General features: G+C 43.3%; 1 protein-coding gene across 1 annotated transcript in view; it reads left to right on the forward strand.

Moving 5' to 3' along the window:
* IPO8 (importin 8) overlaps window positions 1–21905 on the forward strand; it is a 76760-nt gene that overhangs the window by 1737 nt on the left and 53118 nt on the right. Inside the window, exons 2-5 of the mRNA XM_065418549.1 lie at window positions 10519–10600; window positions 12967–13123; window positions 16765–16923; window positions 19697–19853. Of these exons, the coding sequence (XP_065274621.1) occupies window positions 10519–10600; window positions 12967–13123; window positions 16765–16923; window positions 19697–19853 (555 nt within the window). The remainder of the gene's footprint in view (window positions 1–10518; window positions 10601–12966; window positions 13124–16764; window positions 16924–19696; window positions 19854–21905) is intronic.

Raw genomic sequence — 21905 nt, forward strand, 5'->3', positions numbered from 1 at the left:
GGATTCAGGTTCAGTTTAGAAATTTGTCCTTATTCTAATTTTCCACGCTTGCCATTTAAAACCACTCCTGAATTAGTTATATCTAACACTCTCACTTTTAGTGGTGGCAAGTTCTGTTCACTGTTGATTGATAATGGGCATTTGAAATGCTGTGAGGGGTGGTTATATCAAAATGTTGCCACCTTCTTTATTTTACAAAGTCCATATTTATTTAAAAAACACAAAAACAAATGCATCAGTGCTTGTTTTACCCTTATTAAAAACAACATATGGGAGCAAAACTACAATAACAAACTGCTGTATGTTTGGCAGGGTTAGAGCGAAAGAATGATTGTCTGGCTTCCTGGATCATGTTCCTGACTGTGTCATTGATTTGTTGCACATGAGTGTTACGAAGCTTAAAGAAAGTTTTGAAGATTTTTGGGATCATCAGATGAAAGATGTGATGACTTCAGATTACTAGCAATATAATTGTTGTTCAGGATTCTGGTTCAGTTTCAAGGTTGCAGGGGTACTTAACAATGTTTTAAAAAGCATATATTTTTTTTAAGGAAAGCTGACAGGATTTTTTAATCTGGTTTAAAAAGTGATTCCTGGAATTAAGAGAAATGTGTAATATTTTTGGAGGCCTCCTGTTCCTAGAGTGAGTGAGCATTATGGATTTAACTGACACGTATCAGGTTATCTTGTTATGACATACTAATGCATACAGCACTGGCTTTAACACTAATCCCTGAATGAATGGAACAAAAATGTTGCCTGAAGAATGAAAACTGAAGATAATCAGTTAGATATTCATTTTTGCCCTTGGAATTCTGAAACATTTCAGTGCTAACCTCTGGAGCAAGGCTTTAAAGCCTTGTCAAACTATAGTAAATCCTATGACAATACTGACCTGGAATTACACTTTCATATCTCAGAATCCAGATGCTGATTTATGTCATATGCCAGCAATTATACCAAGAATACACCTCTTTTGGTGACTAACGGCTTGTCTAAACACAAAAGTTGTACCACCTTATACTGGTATAGTTAAAGCAGTACAATCCCCTTAGTGTGGACACAGTTATATTGGTATAAAGATGCTTATACCAGTACTACTTTTTCCTATGTGTGAAGAGGAACAAGTTATACCAGTATAGCTGGGTCCATAGTAGAGGTTGTACTGGTACAACTATTTCAGTAAAAAAAAAAAAATCACACCCGTAGTTAAAATAGTTTTGCTGGTACAAAACCTTTTTGTCGACCAGGCCTACGTCACTTTTGATGAAACTGGAAACCTTTTATGTGTGTAATAGTGAAAACATTATTTAATTAAAAAAGAAATGCAAATAAAACTAATAGTCCACACACCGTTTTTTAACCAGTGTTTTTTCCTTTAAGAACATTCTGTTAATCCTCTAGTATCCCTTCTTACTTCCTCTTCCACCTCCGGAAAGCCTTTCTCTGGTGAGGAGATCCTGGAGCATTTATCTTGCGCCTTATCACCAACCTACCTTCAATTAGCCAGAGGCAATTTGTGGAGATTTATGCATGGCCCTCCTGACTTCCAGAGACTCCAGGCCCTAGGTCTAGCAATAGAAAGATGGAGTTTGGGACCCAATATGTTACAATCTCACTACAACCACCTGACTTGCACAAATTTATTTTTCAAAACTTAACAGATAAATGTGTATTATAACTTGTAAATAGATTACATTGTTTCTTCTGAGGCTTACTGAATTTTTATATCTGTAGAGAGGGAACTGATGAAGAGAATACTTTGCACTGATACATCCATTTTTATTTGAGATCTCAAATTACTTTACAAAGATTAAGCCTCCAAGCACAAAGCAGGTTAGAATCAAACCAGTTTTGCAGATGAGTAAACTGAGAGTAGGGTGACCAGATGTCCCGATTTTATAGGGACAGTCCAGATTTTTGGGTCTTTTTCTTATATAGGCTCCTATTACACCCCCCCCCCCCGTCCCGATTTTTCACATTTGCTGTCTGGTCACCAGGGCCGGCTCCAGGCACCAGGCAACCAAGCACATGGTTGGGGCGGCACCTGGTAAGGGGCGGCGGGGGGAGCGCGGCGCGGCATTCTGCGGGGGGGGGGGGCGCTCCGGCGGCGTGGCGCTCGGCGGGGGGCGGGCTCTGGCGGCGCGGCGCTCAGTGGGGGGGCGGGCTCCGGCGGCGCGGCGCTGGGGGGGGGGGTTGCGGCGGCGCTCAGCTGGGGGGCGGGGCTCGGCCGGGAGGGGGGGCTCGGGGGGGGGGCGCTTTTTTTTGCTGCTTGGGGCAGCAAAAAAGTTAGAGCCGGCCCTGCTGGTCACCCTAACTGAGAGCCAGAAAGTTAAGTGATTTGGCAAAGGTGTTGCAGTGACAGAACTATTAATTGAACCTACAGAAGGAATCTTGATTCACCTTTAGTTGGTGAAGAATTGTGGGGCTGGACAGAGAACTAATGATTTCTTTCCATTTCTTTGAATCCAGCCCAGTGGATCATGTGTGATCCAAATTGTATTTGTTTTGGAGTTTAGGCAGTGACTCATTCATGGTGCTACTAGCTCTTTTTTATATAAGCCTCAGTTTTGATACCCCCATCCCTAATTCTCCAAAAAAAAAAAAAATCCTTCTTTGAGTAGTGTCCTTATGGGTGCTCCATTGTAGGTGTGTCTGCACCTCTGATCAGAGAATTTTCGTGGCAGTCTCCATTCAGCCTGCGCTCCCCCCCCCCCCCCCCGCCATGCTCTGCCACGAGGCTAACCAACAATGTGCAGGCAAACCCTCCTCAGTTTCTTCTCAACCGCCCCTGGCTAAAGATGGAGATTTAGCTGTCCATTAGCAGATCATTAACTTCTTCAGAATTGTTAATTTTAGCTACCTTTTTTGGAGCTTCCTTTTCTTTTTCTTTTTTCTTTTTTTAATCTTTATTATTAAAAATAAATAAATCCTACTTTATTTTGGACATCTTTTTTCTTTGACCCTCTCCTTCCTCTCCCCCGGGTCTGGGAACCCCTCTGGACAGGGTATGCCTGATACACAGGACTTCAAGAAGTGTCTTAGTTGCAAGGAATTTATCCTGGTGACTGACACTCAGTGGGTCCACTGCCTGGGGAGAGAACCACATACCACAGAAGTGTGGTTTGTGCCAACAACTGATGGCCAGATCCAGAAAGGTTAGAGAACTGAGCTGCAAGGCTCTCTTAATACAGGTGGCCCTTCAACCACCCTCTGAACTGTGTCAAGACCTGGATGATGGGAAGCCTCACTGCAACCCTCTACTTCTAAGCGAGGTGAGCCCAAGAAGACACCCACAAGCCACTCATGCAAGACCTCTAAGAAAAGGGCCATGAGTCTCCACAGCAAGCCCTGACCTATCCGAAAATGATTTTTGGCTTGCTCAGTGTCATCAGTACTGACGGCACTGAAGCTCTCTAAGTCCGGTACCCAAGGCTCACACGGTACCGCCCCAACAGAGCATGTTGGGCTGCATAAGGACCCAAAGGGCACAGGCAAGGAATCATCAGTACTGACTGGGTGCGAAAAATCCAGAAAAGCTGCCCTGGGGAAGGCTCCTATGGTGTGGACATCAACATCAGTACCATCTTCGGCATGCCAGGCACCAGCAGGCCATACTATCAGGTTCACATCACCAACTCCTTCGGTGCAGACATCTCGGCACCAACAACCACCACCGGTACTGACGCCTTTAGCACTGCCGGACTTCCGATACGCAACAGACCTTTCGTGTGTGATGCACTGGATTCTCCTTTATTCAGTACCGGGGCCTCAGTACCAAGTCCACCCAGAGCTCCAGACTCACTGGCAACATCATGCCATACTCCACCTTTTTCATCCACTGAGTCTGATAGTGAGAAAGAAGACGTGTTCTCCCGCTGCTCCTCTCATCCACCCTACGGTACCCAATTCCAGTATGGACCTCAACCATACCATCCCTCTGATCCCCAGTCTCCTTGGTATGGGCAGCCATTGTACCAACTACCGCCCCTCCCCAGTGGCCCTAATGGGATCGTAGGCAGGCACACAGACATCGTGCTTCCAATGGCACTAGCGTGGCACATCAAGAGCCAAGGAGACATCCTCCTTCAGCTGCTGCAACGAGGGCATCCTAGCCTCCTGAACAATTAAGAGAAGAACAAGAGGCAGAAGTCAAGGAGAAAGCTATCCCCCAGACTAATTTCTCATCGTCATCACCAGACGAGGTGGGGATGCCCCCACCACCATCGTTGGCAGATGACTTTAAGCTGTTTCAGGAACTGGCCCAGCGGGTGGCAGAGGCACTGCAGACAGCACTACAGGAGGTGACTGAGTCACACCACAAACTAGTGGACATTTTACATTCTTCTACCTCATCCAGAGTGGCCCTCCCTATTAATGAGGCCCTCTTGGACCCTGCCAAACTCATACGGCAGACTCCTGTGTCGGTCCCACCAACAAAAAGCATTATGTGCCAGCGAAAGACATGGAATTTCTCTTCTCCCACCCACCTCCCAGTTTGATCATCTTGGATATGGTGAATTCAAGAGGCTGCCAACCTCATCTCACATCCACACCCTACGACCAGGACTGGAAGCATCTAGATCTTTTTGGGAGAAAAATATATTCATCAGCCTCTCTTCAGTTCCATATTGTGAACTAGCAAGCCTTAATGGCAAAATACAATTACTTAAACTACTCAAAACTCATTTCCTTTATTGAGCAGCTCTCAGATTTGTACAAAGAGCAATTTAAAGCAAAGACATCACTCCAGTGTGCACTCAATGCAGCTGACAAAGTGGCACACTCCATCTCTACTGCCGTCGTGATGAGATGAACCTCTTTGCTGCACTTATCCAGGTTCCCCAAAGATGTGCAAACAACTGTGGAGGACCTTCCTTTTGAAGGTACAAAACTGTTCACTGAGAAAATGGATGCTTCCCTCCATACTTTAGTTTAAAAGATTCCAGGGCTACTTTTTGATCGCTCGGAATCTACACACCTGGGCAGAAGAGAAAAGCCCCCAGTCTTCATTCAGACCCCGTTTGTCACAGTATTCATCCCAGAGATTTTATGAACTCCAGAGAAAGAAGTCCAGGTTCCCCAAATGGAAACCATCAGACTCAACCTCCTTCTTCCTAGCCATCCACCTTAAAATGACAGTTTGGTGGGTTAGTCAAGGTGCCTGTAGACCATTCTCCTCAATGCTATCCAACACTGAAAAACCTCCCTCATCCCTATGGATGCCGTCTCACCCCATTCCGCAGCACCTGGGAAAGGATAACCTCCGACAAATGGGTTTTGGAGATTATTCGAGATGGGTATTCAATCCACTTCACAACTCCTCCCTGCCAACATCCGTCCCCATCCATCTTCAGGGACCCTTCTCACAAGAGCCTGCTATGAGACGAGATTGACCATCCCCTCAGCGTAGGAGCTGTAGAGCCAGTGCTCATACATCTAAGAGGCAAAGGCTTTTACTCTCGCTACTTCCTGATACCCAAGAAAAAGGGAGGTTGGAGACCCGTACTAGACCTCCGAGTGCTCAACAAATTTGTCAAGGCTCAGAAGTTCAGGATGGTCACATTGGCAATGATTATCCCAGCATTAGAAAAGGGAGACTGGTTCTTGGCCCTTGACCTTCAAGATGCTTACTTTCACATTTTGATCATATTGAATCACAGATGATACCTCGGATTCACACTTGGTCAAGACCACTACCAGTACAGAATACTCCCTTTTAGCACCTTAGAGGTCTGCAGAGTATTCTCCAAAGTCATCTTGGTAGTTGCAGCCCACTTAGTCTCCCAGGGCATTATGATTTACCCTTACCTGGATGATTGCCTCCTCACGGCGTGTTCCTTCACCAAAGCCCAGCGCATTACCAAGACTACCCTGGATCTATTCAAGAACCTGGGCCTGCAAATCAGTGCACAAAAATCAACATTAATACCGGTACAGAAACTAGAATTCATAAGAGTGGACCTCGACTCAGTCCAAGCGAGAGCGCTCCTCCCACATCACAGATTCCTCAGTCTCTCCACACTTATAGAGACAATGCATCCAGCCCCCAGATATTGGACAGACATTGCCTTTAGCTTCTGGGACACATGGCCAGGGGCACATCGCTGATACTTCATGCAGGACACTGCATGAGATGCCTCCAATCATGGTTCAGTTAGGTTTACAGACTGAACAAGGACAACCTAGACAAACTGCTATTGATGCCCACCAAAATCAAACAATCCCTGAATGGGTGGAAAGACCCACCAAACACCTGCATGGGAATCTTGTTCGTTCAACCTCCCCCATCACTACTACTCACTACCTACGCATCCCTCATAAGATGGAGCACACATCTCAATGGTCTCACAGTACAGGGCAAATGGTCTTCATCTGAGACGTGCCTTCATATCAATTTACTTGAACTCGGAGTGTTCAGGAACGTATATGTTCACTTCCTGCCGATGATCAGAGGCGCACACACACAAAGATCATGATATATAATATAGCCTGCATGTATTACATAAACCGACAAGGAGGCGCGAGATCACCCTCTCTTTGTATGGAAGCACTAAAGCTATGGAACTGGTGCGTTTCCCACACTGTTACAATATCAGTGGCTTACCTACTAGGAGTACACAACATGACAGTGGACAGTCTCAGCCACAAATTCCCCCACAATCATGAGTGGAAGATAGACTCAGTGGTACTCTGCAATATATTCCAATGGTGGGGGGACACAGATAGTAGACTTCTTCGCTACTTCTCAGAACAAGAAACGCCCATGGTACCGCTCCAGAACAGGCATCAGCCAGCACTCCATGGGGGATTCTCTCCTCCTCTCATGGGAGAAGGGCCTCCTTTACGCCTTTTCCCCCATTCCCTCTATTGCTGAAAGTCCTGGTTGAAAGTAAAAAGAGAAAAAGCAAACATAATATTGATCGCTCCCACCTGGCCCAGGCAGACGTGGTACCCTTACCTGTCACAACTGGCGCTGTGTCTACCGATGACTCTTCCAATCACTCCTTACCTCCTCTTGCAGAGTGAGAGATGCACCCTTCATCACCAACCTACAGATACTACAGCTCAAAGCCTGGCTCCTTCATGGTTCCAGCACTTAGAAACATCATGTTCTGAAGAGGTACAAGAAGTGTTATTAAAGTGGCTATCCATTGCATTTACCTACAGAAGTGGTCCAGATTCTGGATCTGGTGCCAATCCAAAAGGGTCACACCAGATACCACCACTCTACCCATAGTCCAGTGGCTCTCAACTTTTCCAGACTACTGTACCCCTTTCAGGAGTCTGATTTATCTTGAGTACCCCTAAGTTTCACCTCACTTAAAAACTACTTGCTTACAAAATCAGGCATAAAAATACAAAAATGTCACAGCTCACTATTACTGAAAAATTGCTTACTTTCTAATTTTTACCATATAATTATACAATAAATCAATTGGAATATAAATATTTTACTTACATTTAGTGTATAGTATATAGAGCAGTATAACAAGTCGTATGAAATTTTAGTTTGTACTGACTTTGCTAGTGCTTTTTATGTAGCTGTTGTAAAACTAGGCAAATATCTAGATGAGTTGATGTACCCCCTAGAAGACTATTGCATACCCCCAGGGGTATGCATACTCCTGGTTGAGACCACTGTCCAAGACTGTTTGTTGGATCTCAAGTAATTGCGACTTTCATTAGCTTGTTAAAAGTACACTTAGCAGCAATAGCAACCTTCCACCGGAAGGTGGAAGGGTACTCAGTTTTTCCCCACCTGACTATGAAGAGGTTTCTCAAAGACATAGCGAACCTCTTTCCCCAACCCAAGCTTCCTGCCCCATAATGGGACCTCAGTGTAGTATTAAAAGAACTGACTAGACCGCCCTTTGTACCTGTGGCCACTTGTTCTTTAACTCACCTTTCCATGAAGACAGCGTTCCTGATCGCCATTATCTCGGCAAGAGGATAGGGAAGATGCGCTATCAGATAGCAGCACTGATAGCGTATCTCCCCTTCACAGTGTTCTTCCGTGACAAAGTTCCACTTAGACCACATCCCAAGTTCACCCCAAATTGATTTCCGCATTTCACATGAATCAACTCATTCACTTTCAACATTTTATCCCAAGCTTTATCAGGATAATAAGGAAGCCATCCTCCATACGCCTTTTATTTGGATAGGACAAGAGTTTTTAGAAAATCTCCAAGACTCTTCCTCGCCGTTGCGGACAGGTCTAGAGGTACAGCGATTTCAGCTCAAAGACTCTCTAAATGGGTCTCAAACTGTATCAAACTCTATCAGATTTGCAACTTAGCACCCCTATCTACAATCTGCACACATTCTACGAGATTGGTCTCCTCATCCGTTGCATTCTCCAAGGGTATCCCTGTATCAGAAATCTGCAGAGCAGCTACCTGGGCATCTGCACATACCTTTGCAGAACACTATGCCATCCTGGGGGACTCTGCTGCAGACACCAGATTCGGCGCCACGGTACACTCATCCATAACAGACTCGACTCAGAAGCCCCAACCTCCAGTGGGGGGATACTTCTCGGGAGTCACATACAGTGGAGCACACATAGGGACACTACTCAAAGAAGAAGTTACTCACCTTGTGCAGTAACGATATGTATCCCTATGAGTGATCCATGATGTACCCTCTTCTTTGGAGTTCTCATCATAAACTCTGTGGCAGAGAAGAAACTGAGGAGGGTTTACCTGCACACCGTTGGTTAGCCTCATAGCAGATGATGGGGGGCGGGGGAGGCAACGCATGCGTGGACTGAGTGGATGCTGCTACCAACATTCTGCAGGCAGCAGCACAGGGACGCAGATACATCTACAATGGAGCACCCATAGGGAAATTACTCAAAGAAGAACCATTGTTACTGCACAAGGCGAGTAACTTCTTCCTTCTCTGCAATTTTGTGTGTTTGAGGGCTTTTCTGAGCCTTCTTATAACCAGCCTTCCCAGGGTATAGTGTCAAGATGGAAATCCTTACCTGGTTTGCTGAAAAACCTGGTGGGAAACAAATAGACTCTGATCTTTCTGCTCAGAGTTGGCAAAAGAGACCTGCCAGTTTGTGTATGATGGTGTGTATCCAAGACCAATGATCTAGATTCCTTGAGCCTGTATCAGTCTCCAGAAGCCCTTGCATATTTGTTGTGTTGCTAGCTGTTACTGCTGTGGCATCATGTCAGGTTATGTTGACACTACAGCTTATATCAGCGTAACTTATGTTGCTCGGGGGTGAATAAATCACCCCCCTGAACGACAACATAAGTTACACCAACATTAGCGCCAGTGTGGACACATTTCATTATGGAAATTATCATTATCTCATTATGGAAATGCTAGATCAAGGCATCCGGGCCATGAGAAAGAGACCTAATCGTGTATTTCTGAGCAGTTGAATGAGGTGCAGTCCAAGAAATGATGTAGTGTAGTTGTGTTCAATTTTTAGTTTAAGTTCTTCCCTTTCAGCTAGGAAAACCATCAAAACCACTAGAGCTGCCAAATGTAAGTTATCTGAAGAGTATTGGTAAAGCCCTTCCACAGGAGATGAAATAAAGAAAGCTGCTGTCATGCAGACACTGTGAAAAAGCTCTTTGAAACATCCATTGTCTGGAGCTGAGAGAAAAGAGATCATAACTGACTAATAACTACAGATGTTGCTGAGGCTGAAAAGTCACTGAACCATGCAGAGTTCCCTATTCCTCATGCAGGAGGACGCCCATTGAATTGTGGCAGTATACTGCTATCATATTTTCACCTTTTAATCTGGCATGCTTTGCTCAGAAGTTCACTAAGCAGTGTTTCCACTTAGAAGTTCTTCAGATGTTCTGAAAATGGAGTGTCTGAAAAGTTCCCAGAAAATACACAAAAACTTGTGGCTTTGAAATCTAATCTGTCTGCACTTGATTTTAATTATGTATGGCTAGTCCAGTAGGTTTTCCAGATTTTTAACTTTTCTCTTATGTTACTATAAATTTAATCCAACAGTTATATTGCATATAACAAAAGCATTTGCCAAATATATTTTAATGTTATTTAAACGATTTACTGATTTTAAAAGGGAGTGTGGTAGCATTTCCATTAAACTCTGAAGTGCTGTGTATCTGTGAAGCAAATCAATATGCATTTGACTCTTTTAGGGTAAGTTTTTTTGTTTTGTTTTTTTTTTGTTTTTTTTTAATAATTCAGGCACTTCTGCAGAGGTTATTATTTGTAGTCAGTTTTGTCTAAGTATGTAATATCTCAGAATCTCCAAGAAAGTGCCTTTGTCACATCACTAATGCCACTTCCTTGCCTATATGTGCTCAGTTTCATAAATAATTATTTATGATGCCGGAGGGGGTGAATTCGACAGAAGTGAACTTCCATTCAACTTCCCGTGGAAAGTCTCCGAACACTGTAGTAACTCTCTCAAAAATGTCATCCTAGTTTTCTTATTCATTTGGCAATGCAATATTTTAAATTTAAAAAAAACCACGAATTTAACTTTGGGTTGTTTTGTATAAATTTCAGTCGTACAAGATCATAAATTTTGCTCCCAGTCTACTACAAATCATAGTTTCGGATCAAGTTGAATTTCCAGTACGTCAAGCAGGTGAGCTAACTTCTTGTTCCATTTTCTTCCTATTGTAAAAAGTCAATAAGATGTTAAAACAAAGTGGTAAACTATTGTCATGTCATTAAAATTGACTCTATTTTGGCCTTTGAATTAATATAGGTCAGTGAAGGAGCCATAATGACTTAGTGATTCACTTTCCGGTGTGGGGGTGAAATCTGGTTATGGCACACCAAACCTTCTCCCTTACTTTCTTGTGTTTGTAGTGATCTCTCTTAGATTAGTTCGATTGCCCTGCCTTTCTGGGCAAAATTTGGATATACAGGAGGGCATGAGGAGCTCAGATTTTTTCTTATGAGGAGAGGTGGAGCCTACATGAAGAGGGTATGTGGAGATCGGGGATTTTATCTGAATGGGTCTGTCACTGTTTTGAATCCTTAACTTAGAGAAATAGAAGTCCTTATTAACATGGCCAGAGTCAATGCTAGATACTTACAGACCCTTCCCCCAAAAACAGATCTCAAGAAAGATCCCTTAGATAAGTTATGGGTATATAGCTAGCTAAATGCATCTTGAAGAGAATCCTCATATGCATGTGATACCGGGTGTGTGGTATAGTTAATATTAAGCATGTGTGTAACTCTTTGCAGGATCAGGACCTAAATTGTTTGTTTATAAAACATGTTGATTAATCCTGTACAATAGGTGGCTAAATGTGAACCTTTAATTAGAACAGCGAGTATTCCACTTTCCCAAGAAGAGTTTGATGGGGGTTTTTCACTCACAGTTCTCTTTCTAGCATATGAAATAGAATTTTCCATAGGAGGTGGGGGGTGGTGAATTTTTGAGGGGGGGGAGTTAAAAAGACGAGTTAATCCCCTGAATGCATTGGGGCATGCTGATGTATGCTGTTCATCTTATTTGGCCTGTATATTATCGTAGATAATCCAACTGTGAATGGCATTGTTAGGACCATGTTGGCATAAAGGGTGGCACTTCATTCAGTGTCACTTCATTCATATGGTCATTTTAATAAAGTAGCATCTTATTTTAATTTGTCAGAACAAAACAAATGTACGTGTGGAACATATTTCAGTATTTTTTGGAGGGAAGGAGGTGGGGAATGGAAAGACAGTAAATTTATACCAAATTGCTAAATCAACAGAATGCTACAGTTGCTGTGAGAGCAAGAATTTATTCAAAATCACAATCCATGTAGAAAGCACATGTCCTGGTGTGACCTCAGTGTGTTAAGCTATTGTATTGGTTGTTCTGGTCCGGTTTTTGTCTGAATACTCTGGTCCATCTGAAAAACAAGTTTTTTAATTTCTGACATCCACTTGACCCTTTTAACATGCTTTGCACACAAACTACAGAATTTGGTTAATACTCTTCAATCTGTCAAAATTGAGAAAAATATTCTACTCGAATGTGCCTGATTCATGCTTTAATATGCTTTAAAATCCCAATCGGGAATTAACTAAAAAGAAAATAGTGAAAGGATTAGTATTCTAAAGGTTTATTAAGAACTTTCTGCTAATGTTATGTCTGAAAGAATAGTTACAGGCATTCTTTAGGAGTAAGTGATATTTTCAGCTAAGGATTACCAGATACCACTTTTTAATGACCTTTCATTAAAGGCGATAGGGAACATCTCTGTGGAATTACAGAGAATTTTAATGATGAGATAAGACTTTTTGCTGGAATAAAAGGTATGCTCCATGCCAGTTCGATACCAGGCAGTTCTCCCAAGTAGAACGTACAGTTATGCTTTGTTTTAAGTCAGCCCTGCAAAACTCTACTTACTGTGGGTGAGTAGGTTATTTTGAAGTTGAGTGAAATATTGTAATTTCCATTCATTATAACTATGACAAATGACAGATGAGTAGCTTTTGTGCCTAGGCTGGTAAATTGTTGTGACAGTTTTGCAAATCTGGTTGTAATAAAGAATACTGTCCAGTAAAGGCTGTCTGAAATAATCCCATATTCTGTTTAGGACCACACATTTGAGCCTGATGTTTCTAGTGATGAAAAGCTTGGGTTCGTTGACTAAGATCTCCCACAACAACTTATGCTAAATTATCTATTTGATCTTGTATTTAGTTGTGACACTCTTCTTCAGATCTGGGAAAGGTACTAAGAGCTCTGTGTTGCTTGAAAGCTTCTCTCTGTCACCAGCGGATATTGGTCCAATAAAAGATATTGTTTCACCCATCTTGTCTCTCTAATATTTGCTAAAGGACAGATATTCAGTAGTTCTTAGCCTTCTGCTCTGTTTTGTTGTTCAGCATCACTTTGTGCCACCTTCAGTTGTAATCCACATTGAATGGTAGAGACTTTGCTACAGAACTGAATTTAAGTAATCCTTTCCATGCTGCTATGTTAGGATTTTTTCTGTAATTTAGCTGCCATTTACCTGAAGAACATGGTGACGCAGTACTGGCCGGATCGGGAACCACCACCAGGAGAAGCTGTATTTCCATTCAACATTCATGAAAATGATCGCCAGCAAATTCGTGATAACATTGTGGAAGGAATTATTCGGTCTCCTGACTTAGTGAGGTACATTATACTGTGCATATGTTGATGAAGGGCCTGACTTTCAGAGGTGCTCAGCTTCCGCAACTCCTTTTATTTGTCTCATTAGATTGGACTGTTTTTAACTTGCGAGTGTCTTCTGCTCACAATAAGAGATTTACCACAAAGCGTAGAAAGTTTAAAGCAACTCCTGAAACTTGGTCTAGTCACTTTCTGTTTATTTTGCTAATTCAGAGGATATCAGTGCATGGGGCTGTCATGGTAGTTATTTCAGCCTGCCACTGACCCTCAATTCCAGATAAATACCATTCACATCATAGCCTGAAAATGTATTTTTTTGGTGCAAAGTCCGTTACTCAGCTGCTTTCATTACTTTTATACATGTTGGAAGAACTTATTTCAATTAATGTTTTCAGTACCAATGTTTTACAGACCTTAGGAAAGCTAAGATATGCTTCTCTGCTTTTGAGGACAGTGGTCTAATTCATAGGTTTATTACTAGCTATGACTGTTCATTGGCCTAAGTAAAATTAGTTTGATAGTTTGCATCAGGTTTCTAGCGGACAAGAAGAAACCATTTTCCTTCACAAATGCCAACAGATGGGTTCCTTGTTGGTAATCTCATCAGAAAGGTATTTGTGGGGGAATTCTGCACCAAAAAAATTAAAAATTCTGCACACAATATTTTAAAATTCTGCATATTTTATTTGTCAAAATAACACAATATAATCACACCAGTTTCATTTATTTTGGTACTTTATTTCAAAATACCTGTCAGTAAGTATGTCTGTAACAATACAGACAACAAAAAAGATTCAGGAAATGTTTTTTGACAAATAGATTCCTTACTAGCCATATTAATACAGAAGTTTGAGTAATAATTCATTTATACTACAATATAGAAACTTATTTCCTGCACCCCTCAGAAGCAGTGCAAAGGCTTGGGAGAGTTGGGGTAACGAGGAGCTGAGGGAGAGGGAAGTAATTGCTGGAAGCCTGGGAGTGAACCTGGAGGGTTGTTGAGTGTGGGTGAGAATTGGGTTGTTGTTTTTTTTGAGGGAGGGATTATTAGGGAGTTGGGGAGCCTGCCCAATGCAGACCAGGCTGACCCCAGCCTCTCCCATTCATTCAGGCACATCTGTCCCCGTCTTTCCCTGCTCCCCCCTCCCAATCCCCATGTGTCCCTGCACCCCACTCTCATTGAGCTGTTGGCTCTTTATTGTCACCCCACTAGCTCCTGTGCCCCTGCCTCACTCTTCCCCCCCACTAGCCCTTCTGAACCCCACTCTGTGACACCCCCCCGCAGCCATGTGTGCCCCGCTGTATCCGTCCCCCCATATACCATCCCCCCCCTCAGCTGGCCTCACAAGCATGTCACTGTAAGGAAAAGCAGCCTTTGCTCCTTCCCTCTCCTTGGCTGGCTGCTCCAGCTGGTGAACCAGCTGCCCTCTCGTCTGATGCCACAGCAGAGGAAAAAAATCTGCAGGGGGCATGAATTTTGCATGTGCGCAGTGGCACAGAATTCACCCAGGAGTAAGAAGGGTAAGGGATTGAATGGCCACAATGACTGAATAGTATCGCAGACACTTCAATTCTCATGTCCGAATTGTGAGACGCTCACATTTGAACCCTTTCTTTCACTCACGTTTATATCTGAAATCTCACTGAACGGAGCTCAGGACTGGGAGCAGGAGCCCATGTATTGAGTAACAAAGCCCCTCAAATATGGCCCAGTCGTCCCTCCATCATGCGAGCAGGGAAGGGTCTCCACTATTACAACACCCAGCTTTGGTTGTTTCCTCCATGTTGGTGGAGAGTGCCCTGCCTCCATCCACTGCTGGTGGAGCCTGGCCAGAACCTTATTGGCTCTCAGCTCCCAAACAATCAGCCAGTGGGGAGGCAGTAACTGGAATTGTGTGGGATGGGATGGAGTCAGAGCCTGTGTTGATGGGGCAGCAGAGCGTAGCATAGTGGAGTGGTATGAAGCAACAGCTTCACTAAAAGACTGCACCCATCAGAAACCCAACTTAATCTTTAAAAAGAACTTTTTCTGGAGCTGTGCCCCCCCCACCCCCCCCGTCTTTCTGTTATGTTGTATTAGTATTCAGAAAATCACATGCATTACAGCTTTTCCAACTTGAGATCTCCGGTGCTGGTGACTAGAGTTTCTATTAAAAGCAGTGGTCTCTCCAGGCCAAGGTTGTAGCACAGTGTAGGTACCCTTGCACTGCTGTTACCTGTACTGTTACTTTTTAATGGATAAATAGTCCTACAGTCTCCCCTGGCATTGTTCCAGAACCGCAGTCAGCACTAAGTTTGGTTATGTCTACCCTACGTAGCTTTTAGTGACACAGCTGTGCCACTACAAACATGCCGCTAAAAGGCACGCAGTGTAGCCACTGTTTGTTGGCGGGAGAGAGCTCTCCCGACGACAAAAAACTTCCATCCCCAACGAGCGGCGGTAGCTTTGTCGGCAGGAGAGCGCTCCTGCTGACAAAGTGCTGTTCACACCAGCGCTTTTCCTCGACAAAACTTTTGTCTTTCGGGGGTGGTGGGGGGGAGGGGTGGCTAATGCCTCTGAACGACAAAAGTTTTGTCGTTCACCTGCCAGTATAGACAAAGCCTTAATCTGAAAAGCACAAAAAAGAAGTTTGACAGGCTTTTGCCATATCATTTTAATTGGTGAAATGTCCAAAATATTTTGATGTTGATCAAAACAATCACGTCTGAAAACCAGTTGTTTAAAAGTCTATAGGAAGCAATCACCGGGGGTAATGCTTTTAACTTGCATAAAGTAGAGGTGTTCTGTCAGTGCCAAGTAGGAATGTGGTGATTTGCTAGAAGGGTAAAAAGAAGCAAGGTCAAACAAACTTTATTATAAGTAGAGCAATGCTGTGGAGGGTATCACCTTTTGCTTGCCAGAGCAATGGTAGGAGGGTGCAGATACAGAAAGATGGCAGTGTGAAGCACAAACTGCAAAGGGATGAGAGGGAGGGGGAAATTGAGGCAAAGCTAAAATGATTAAAAGATTGAGAGACCCTTGCTGAATAATGACATCCCTCCACTGAGTGCCTGTATGGAGAATTGCAAAGAGGATTTTCTACAATAGAAAATTAGGTAAAGAGAAAATATTTTTGCAGACTTTTTTCCTCCCTTGGCAGAGTCAAGAACATTGATTTCTAGATGATCCAAGGAAAATCATAATTTGGTGAGGAAACTTCAAGCTGGATCACACACAAGACAGTTTCATGTTATAAAAATTTGCAAGCTTACATTTTTTTGTTGCTCCTTTTAATTTCATCGGCACTTAAAAAAACTCCTACAGATTAATTTTCAAGGGGTAGTGCTAGTAGCTTTCATAAAGAAATTGTATGTAACACTTGGTAGGTGTGGAGAGTGAAAAGGACGGGAGAAAAAGCAGCTAAAAAGCCTGAAGTTGGAGGAAGAGCGGGTTCCCTTAACATTAACTTCAAGTCTTTTTTGTTCTTCCTTTCGCATCTCCTGGCCCTCTCCCCTCAAACTCTTCTAGTGTTCTCAAAGTATGTATAATCCAGTACATTGTATCCATTAAATAATGAGAGTTCAGGATCAGGTCTTTAATATAAACTGTTCGCTGTTAACATATTTATCTTTTTATAACATATTGCTTTTTCTTCCTTTTTTAGGGCCCAGTTGACAATGTGCCTCCGTGCTATCATTAAGCATGACTTTCCTGGCCATTGGACAGCAGTTGTAGACAAGATAGGCTATTACTTGCAGTCTCAGAACAGTGGGAGCTGGCTTGGCAGCCTGCTGTGTTTGTATCAGCTGGTGAAAACTTATGAGTAAGTGGATTTCCATCAGTGGAATAGAAATCAGTGTTATCTCAGCTGATTTCTTTACTTGGAAAGAAAGAGCCAAAAGAGTATTGACAATTCTGTAGGGAATTCAGATGAAGGATGGGAATTTCTGATGCCCATATGCTTGCTTTCTTGTATGTAAATGAGAACTTTTCATCATATCTATATTGACAGCAATTTGAGAGCAGAAAATACAGCAGCAGTCAGAGTTTTAGGGTATGTCTGTGCTGCAGAGAAAAACCCATGGTGCAGAGTCTCAGAGCCTGGGTCTGTTGGCTCAGATTGCAGGGCTAAAAATAGCAGTGCAGATGTTCCTGCTCGGGCTGGAGACCAGGCTCTGAAACCCAGTGGGAAAGCGAGGGGGTCTCAGAGCCCAGGCTCAAGCCTGACCGAAAGTGTCTACACTGCTATTTTTAGCCCTCTGAGCCTGAGTCAGTTGTCCCAGGCTCTGAGACTTGGCACTGTGGATTTTTCTTTGCAGTGTAGACATACCCTTGCTGATTTTTCTTTTTCCAATCTAACTTTTTTTTTTTCTCCCTTGAGTTTCTTCCTTGGGTATTTTACTTGAGTAAAACTATTTGTGAATAACTAAATGTATTTGTGAATAACCTAAATGTATGTAACAACTTTGTTCTAAGGCTCCCAAAATGTTTTATGCACCACACACAAGAATCATGATCTTTATATTCTGGTAGTGCCCAAAATGTGCTATGCAGTGTCCACACACAAGAAAACATAGTCTCTACCCCAAAGTGTGTCCGGTCTAATCAGACAAGCACCATAGGAAGAGTAGGGGAGAGGGATTCTCTCAAATACATACATTTTACAACGTAACTAAATATCAGCTCTCTTTATTGTTGTGTCACTGAAAGTGCAGCCTACTTGGGTCAGAAATTATCGCCAGATAGCTAATCCACACATAACAGCGTGGTGGTGGGGAGAAGGAAACTTTGAGTCACTACTACAATCTGTATACTAACATGAAATGCTATGGGATCTTTGGGGTCAGCCAGAACTTACCTGACACGCTGGATTGCAAAGTACAATAAATACATCTTTGAACCTGTTTCATGAGGCAGGACCTGAAACACCCCCCCCCTTTAAAAAAAAAAAAAAAAAAATTGGATAACTCATTGATTTGTAGGACTTGCCTTCCTTTTGACTGAGCTTATGGAAATGTGGAGTGGGGAGAGGAAGAGGAAGTATGAAAAGAGAATATGGGAGTGATATTGATACACACAATATTTAGTGCCTAACAATCCATCAGTGTGTGGGTTATGCCAAGATAAAGTCTTGAAATATTTTATCCCTGCTTGTTATGTAGGGATGTCTGTGGTCAACCCATGCTCTTTCATGTAGAGAATCCTCTTGCAGTGAAGTCATCACCTTTGTCCAAGCTGGCCTGTCCTTTCTTGTTTCTAAAAGAGCTGAATTGTGTAAAATGGGAGAATTTGGGGAGGCGGGAGAGGGGGGAAAGGGGCAAGGTAGCTTTGGATTGTAAGGTTGCTCAACTAATCTGTCAGCCACAAGGCTTAATAAGCAGTAATAGCCTTGCCCAGTATGGAATCCATGTGGACTTAGAAAGTATTGAAATGTAAAGTTAGTCTAAAACTGAAGCTACACTCTGTTTTCCTTGACATCCAACTTTTGTAATTGTATTCAGGGCCCTGAATGTTTAAACCACACAGATAGCAGTTTGCACAGATGCACCATGACACTTAGCATTTCTCAAGAGTTGCTGCCTCTTTACAGTGCTTTCTGGCACTGCCAAGAACTGAGAGAATGATTAATTCTTGGCCACTGCCAAAACGTGGAAGTCCACATTGAAGGCTAAAGTACTTTTTCTTTGTGAAGGAGTAGAGCCATCTGATGGCCCTAAGTTATTGTAATGCCTTTGTACACATTTGGAGAAACAGCTATAATTTACTGGATAACAGGATACAACTTATTTTCTAGCTGTGCTTCCAAAGAAAATGCTGGATTGTGAATATGGAATCTGCTTTGTTGTATTGTTATTCAATACTATATATACCCTGGGCCTGATTTTCAGAGGTGCCAAACACTCTCTACTTCCTCTAACATCAGCTGGAGCCACAAGCATGTGGCATCACTGAAAATTAGTCCTATTCGTTATAAAAAAATGTTGACCAGTTATTTATATTTATAAAAACACAAACATATAAATGTTAAGAAGAACCCAAAAGCCTAGCCAATCGAAAGAGCTTTCACTACCTGTTGAAGGCTATTCACTTATTTACTGAGCACCAGCAGTGAGCTTGGTACTACAAGAACATATAAAAAGTCATAGTCCCTGGTCCAAGAAGCTTACAGTCTAGTCGCAAGGAAAATATTATTTATTATTTGTATTACTGTAGCACCTAGGAGCCCGCATCATAACCCAGAAGTCCATTGTGCTAGTTGCTGTACAAACACAGAACACAAAGGGGGTCCCTGCCCCAAGGAGCTTACAGCCTAAGTAAGATTAGTCCTGCCCATAGTGGCATTAATGTTTACTTAACCTTTGTTTTGACATTTTTCCATCTGCTGGTAGAAGGGTTAGGTAGCATGCATTGTGTGGGCTGTCAGATGGAGGCTGGAGGAGGGGAGAAATGTATAAACACTGCACTCATGAATGTCAGGGTTGGTTTTTTTTTTTTTTTTTTTTTTAAAGGTAAAATAATTGGATTATGGGGAAGGAGTAGGCATTAGAACTGGGAACACTCAGACCCTTGACATCTATGTTTGTCCTCTTTTGCAGATACAAGAAAGCAGAGGAGCGAGATCCTCTCATAGCAGCAATGCAAATATTCTTGCCTCGGATTCAGCAGCAGATGATCCAGCTTCTTCCTGATAACTCCCATTACTCTGTACTGCTTCAGAAACAGATCTTAAAAATCTTCTATGCACTTGTGCAGGTAGGCTTCTGTGCACCGAGAGCGATGTGAAATTGTAGATTGCTGGGGACAACAGCTCACTTGCACACACAAAGCCAGTTTGATAAGATACTACTGATTCTGTACATGTATATAATGAACCAGCTAGCAATTCAGAACAACAAAATGTGTTGCATTTACCTAAAAATGCTATTCCACCATGCTCAGAGGGTTCCACAAGCCTTAGCACATACAATCTTTGCAATGTGCCCTAAAAGTTAATCGATTCAAGCCACTGTGGAGTAAGAAGAAGGAGCAAGTCACAGAGCTGGTCTAGACAAACAGTTAGTGCACAGCAAACTGGGGTGTAAATCTACGCTGCACTAGCCTGCCACATGCTCACTGGCTATGTGGACCCTGCTGCCATGTTCTAAGTTCTTCTTCGAGATGTGTTGCACATGTCCATTCCACTGTTGGTGTCTGTGTTTCCCAGAATATGGCCATCGGAAACTTTTCCCTCAGCAGTACCTGTCCGGGCGGCTTGAGTGCCCTCTGCTGTTGGACGACATCATGCAGTTATAAAGGGCAGAGCCACCCTCTTCCCCCCTCAGTTCTTCTCACTGCCCATGACAGTCATTGGACCTGCTTTCTATTGCTTTGGCAACACTTGTCAGCCTTTGTGTAGATAGTTTTATGTTTAGTTGTAAATAGTTTTGGAATTTTTAATAGTTTAAAAAAAAAATTCTGTTGCTGTTTCCTGTTTAGAGTGCTGTGGCCAGTGCTGGGGTATGCCCCTGTCACCAGGCTTCAAGGCCTGTGCTTCCTGCACAAAATCCTTGCCCGTGAGTGATCCCCACGACTCATGTCTGAAGTGCCTGGGCAAGACTTAAAAAGACCAGTGCCAATTTTTTTGGGACTTTAAGCCTAGGACAAAGGAGGACAGGGAAGCTAGGCTGAAGTTCCTGCTAGTGGAAGAGGCACTGAGATCACCCTTGGAGCTATCTCAGTCTGAGTTGATATTGAGTGCTGCAGCTTCGGTCAGAAGTGTGCCTTCACGACTATCCAAATCCCGGCACTGGTCTCCTTCTCTGGTGCTCTGGAAGAGGTATAAACCTTCCAAAGGGGCATCAAATCGAGGAAGATCTCCACCCTCCAAGCCAGCTAAGGAGGAAGGAAAGAAGTTGAGTAGAGTGCATTCAAGTTCAAAGTACTCCTCCTCCAAGTATGTGGCAATAATGGCACTGTTGACTCCAGTGCCAGTACAGGCTCCGAGTCCAGAACCACAAATGGTACTGTTGACTTCAGTGGCATTGCATCGGTCGGAGATGATCTTGGTGCTGGCTATGCCATAGGGGTTTGCTGCAGCAAAACACCTAAGTCTATCGGTACTGGTGTCTCCAGTGGTACAGGAAATAGTTCTCCCAGTGCCATAAGATCGCTCAGAACTGACTCTTATGGTGCAGCATTCGGTACCGCACCACTCTTCAGTTTACAAATCAGCCTACCTGTCGGTACTGTCGACGGGGAAGCTAACAATGATGGCTTTTCTTCAGCATTCGGGATCTCTGCACCATTCTCCTGTACCAACAGGCAGCCCTTCCATGGTTGGTGGAAAGAGAGTCCTCTTCTTCAGACTCTGAAGCAGAATTATATGTCTCTCAGCCTTGGGGCAAGACTTGCCATTCCACTCTTAACCCTACCACCACCCAGGATACCTTTGGGATCCTGCCTCAGGGCTTGCTCCGGTAATGTGGCCAGGAGGCCCTTGGGGCCCAGTTCCTTATCAGCTGCCCTTTTGGAACCCTTGGGGGTCTCCTCCAGCCTTCAGCTCATCCCCACACCCTTCCTACTCAGTATCTTGATCCAGGTGAGGCGAATCATTGCACTGAGTTGAACCTGCTCCTGTGTCCAGTATTGGGCCTGATACTGAGCAGCTGGCAGAAGAGGTTCAACTGAATCCTGAGTTGACTTCATCCTCATCCTCTCCAAATGAGGTAGCTTCCTCTGGGACAACATCATCCCCTCCTGAAGACTATAAGGTGTATCAGGAGTTACTATACATGGTGGCTTCAGACCTGGACATTCAGGTCAAGG

Source organism: Emys orbicularis, chromosome 1 (genome assembly GCF_028017835.1).
Source record: "Emys orbicularis isolate rEmyOrb1 chromosome 1, rEmyOrb1.hap1, whole genome shotgun sequence".
In the NCBI taxonomy this organism is placed as follows: domain Eukaryota; kingdom Metazoa; phylum Chordata; order Testudines; family Emydidae; genus Emys; species Emys orbicularis.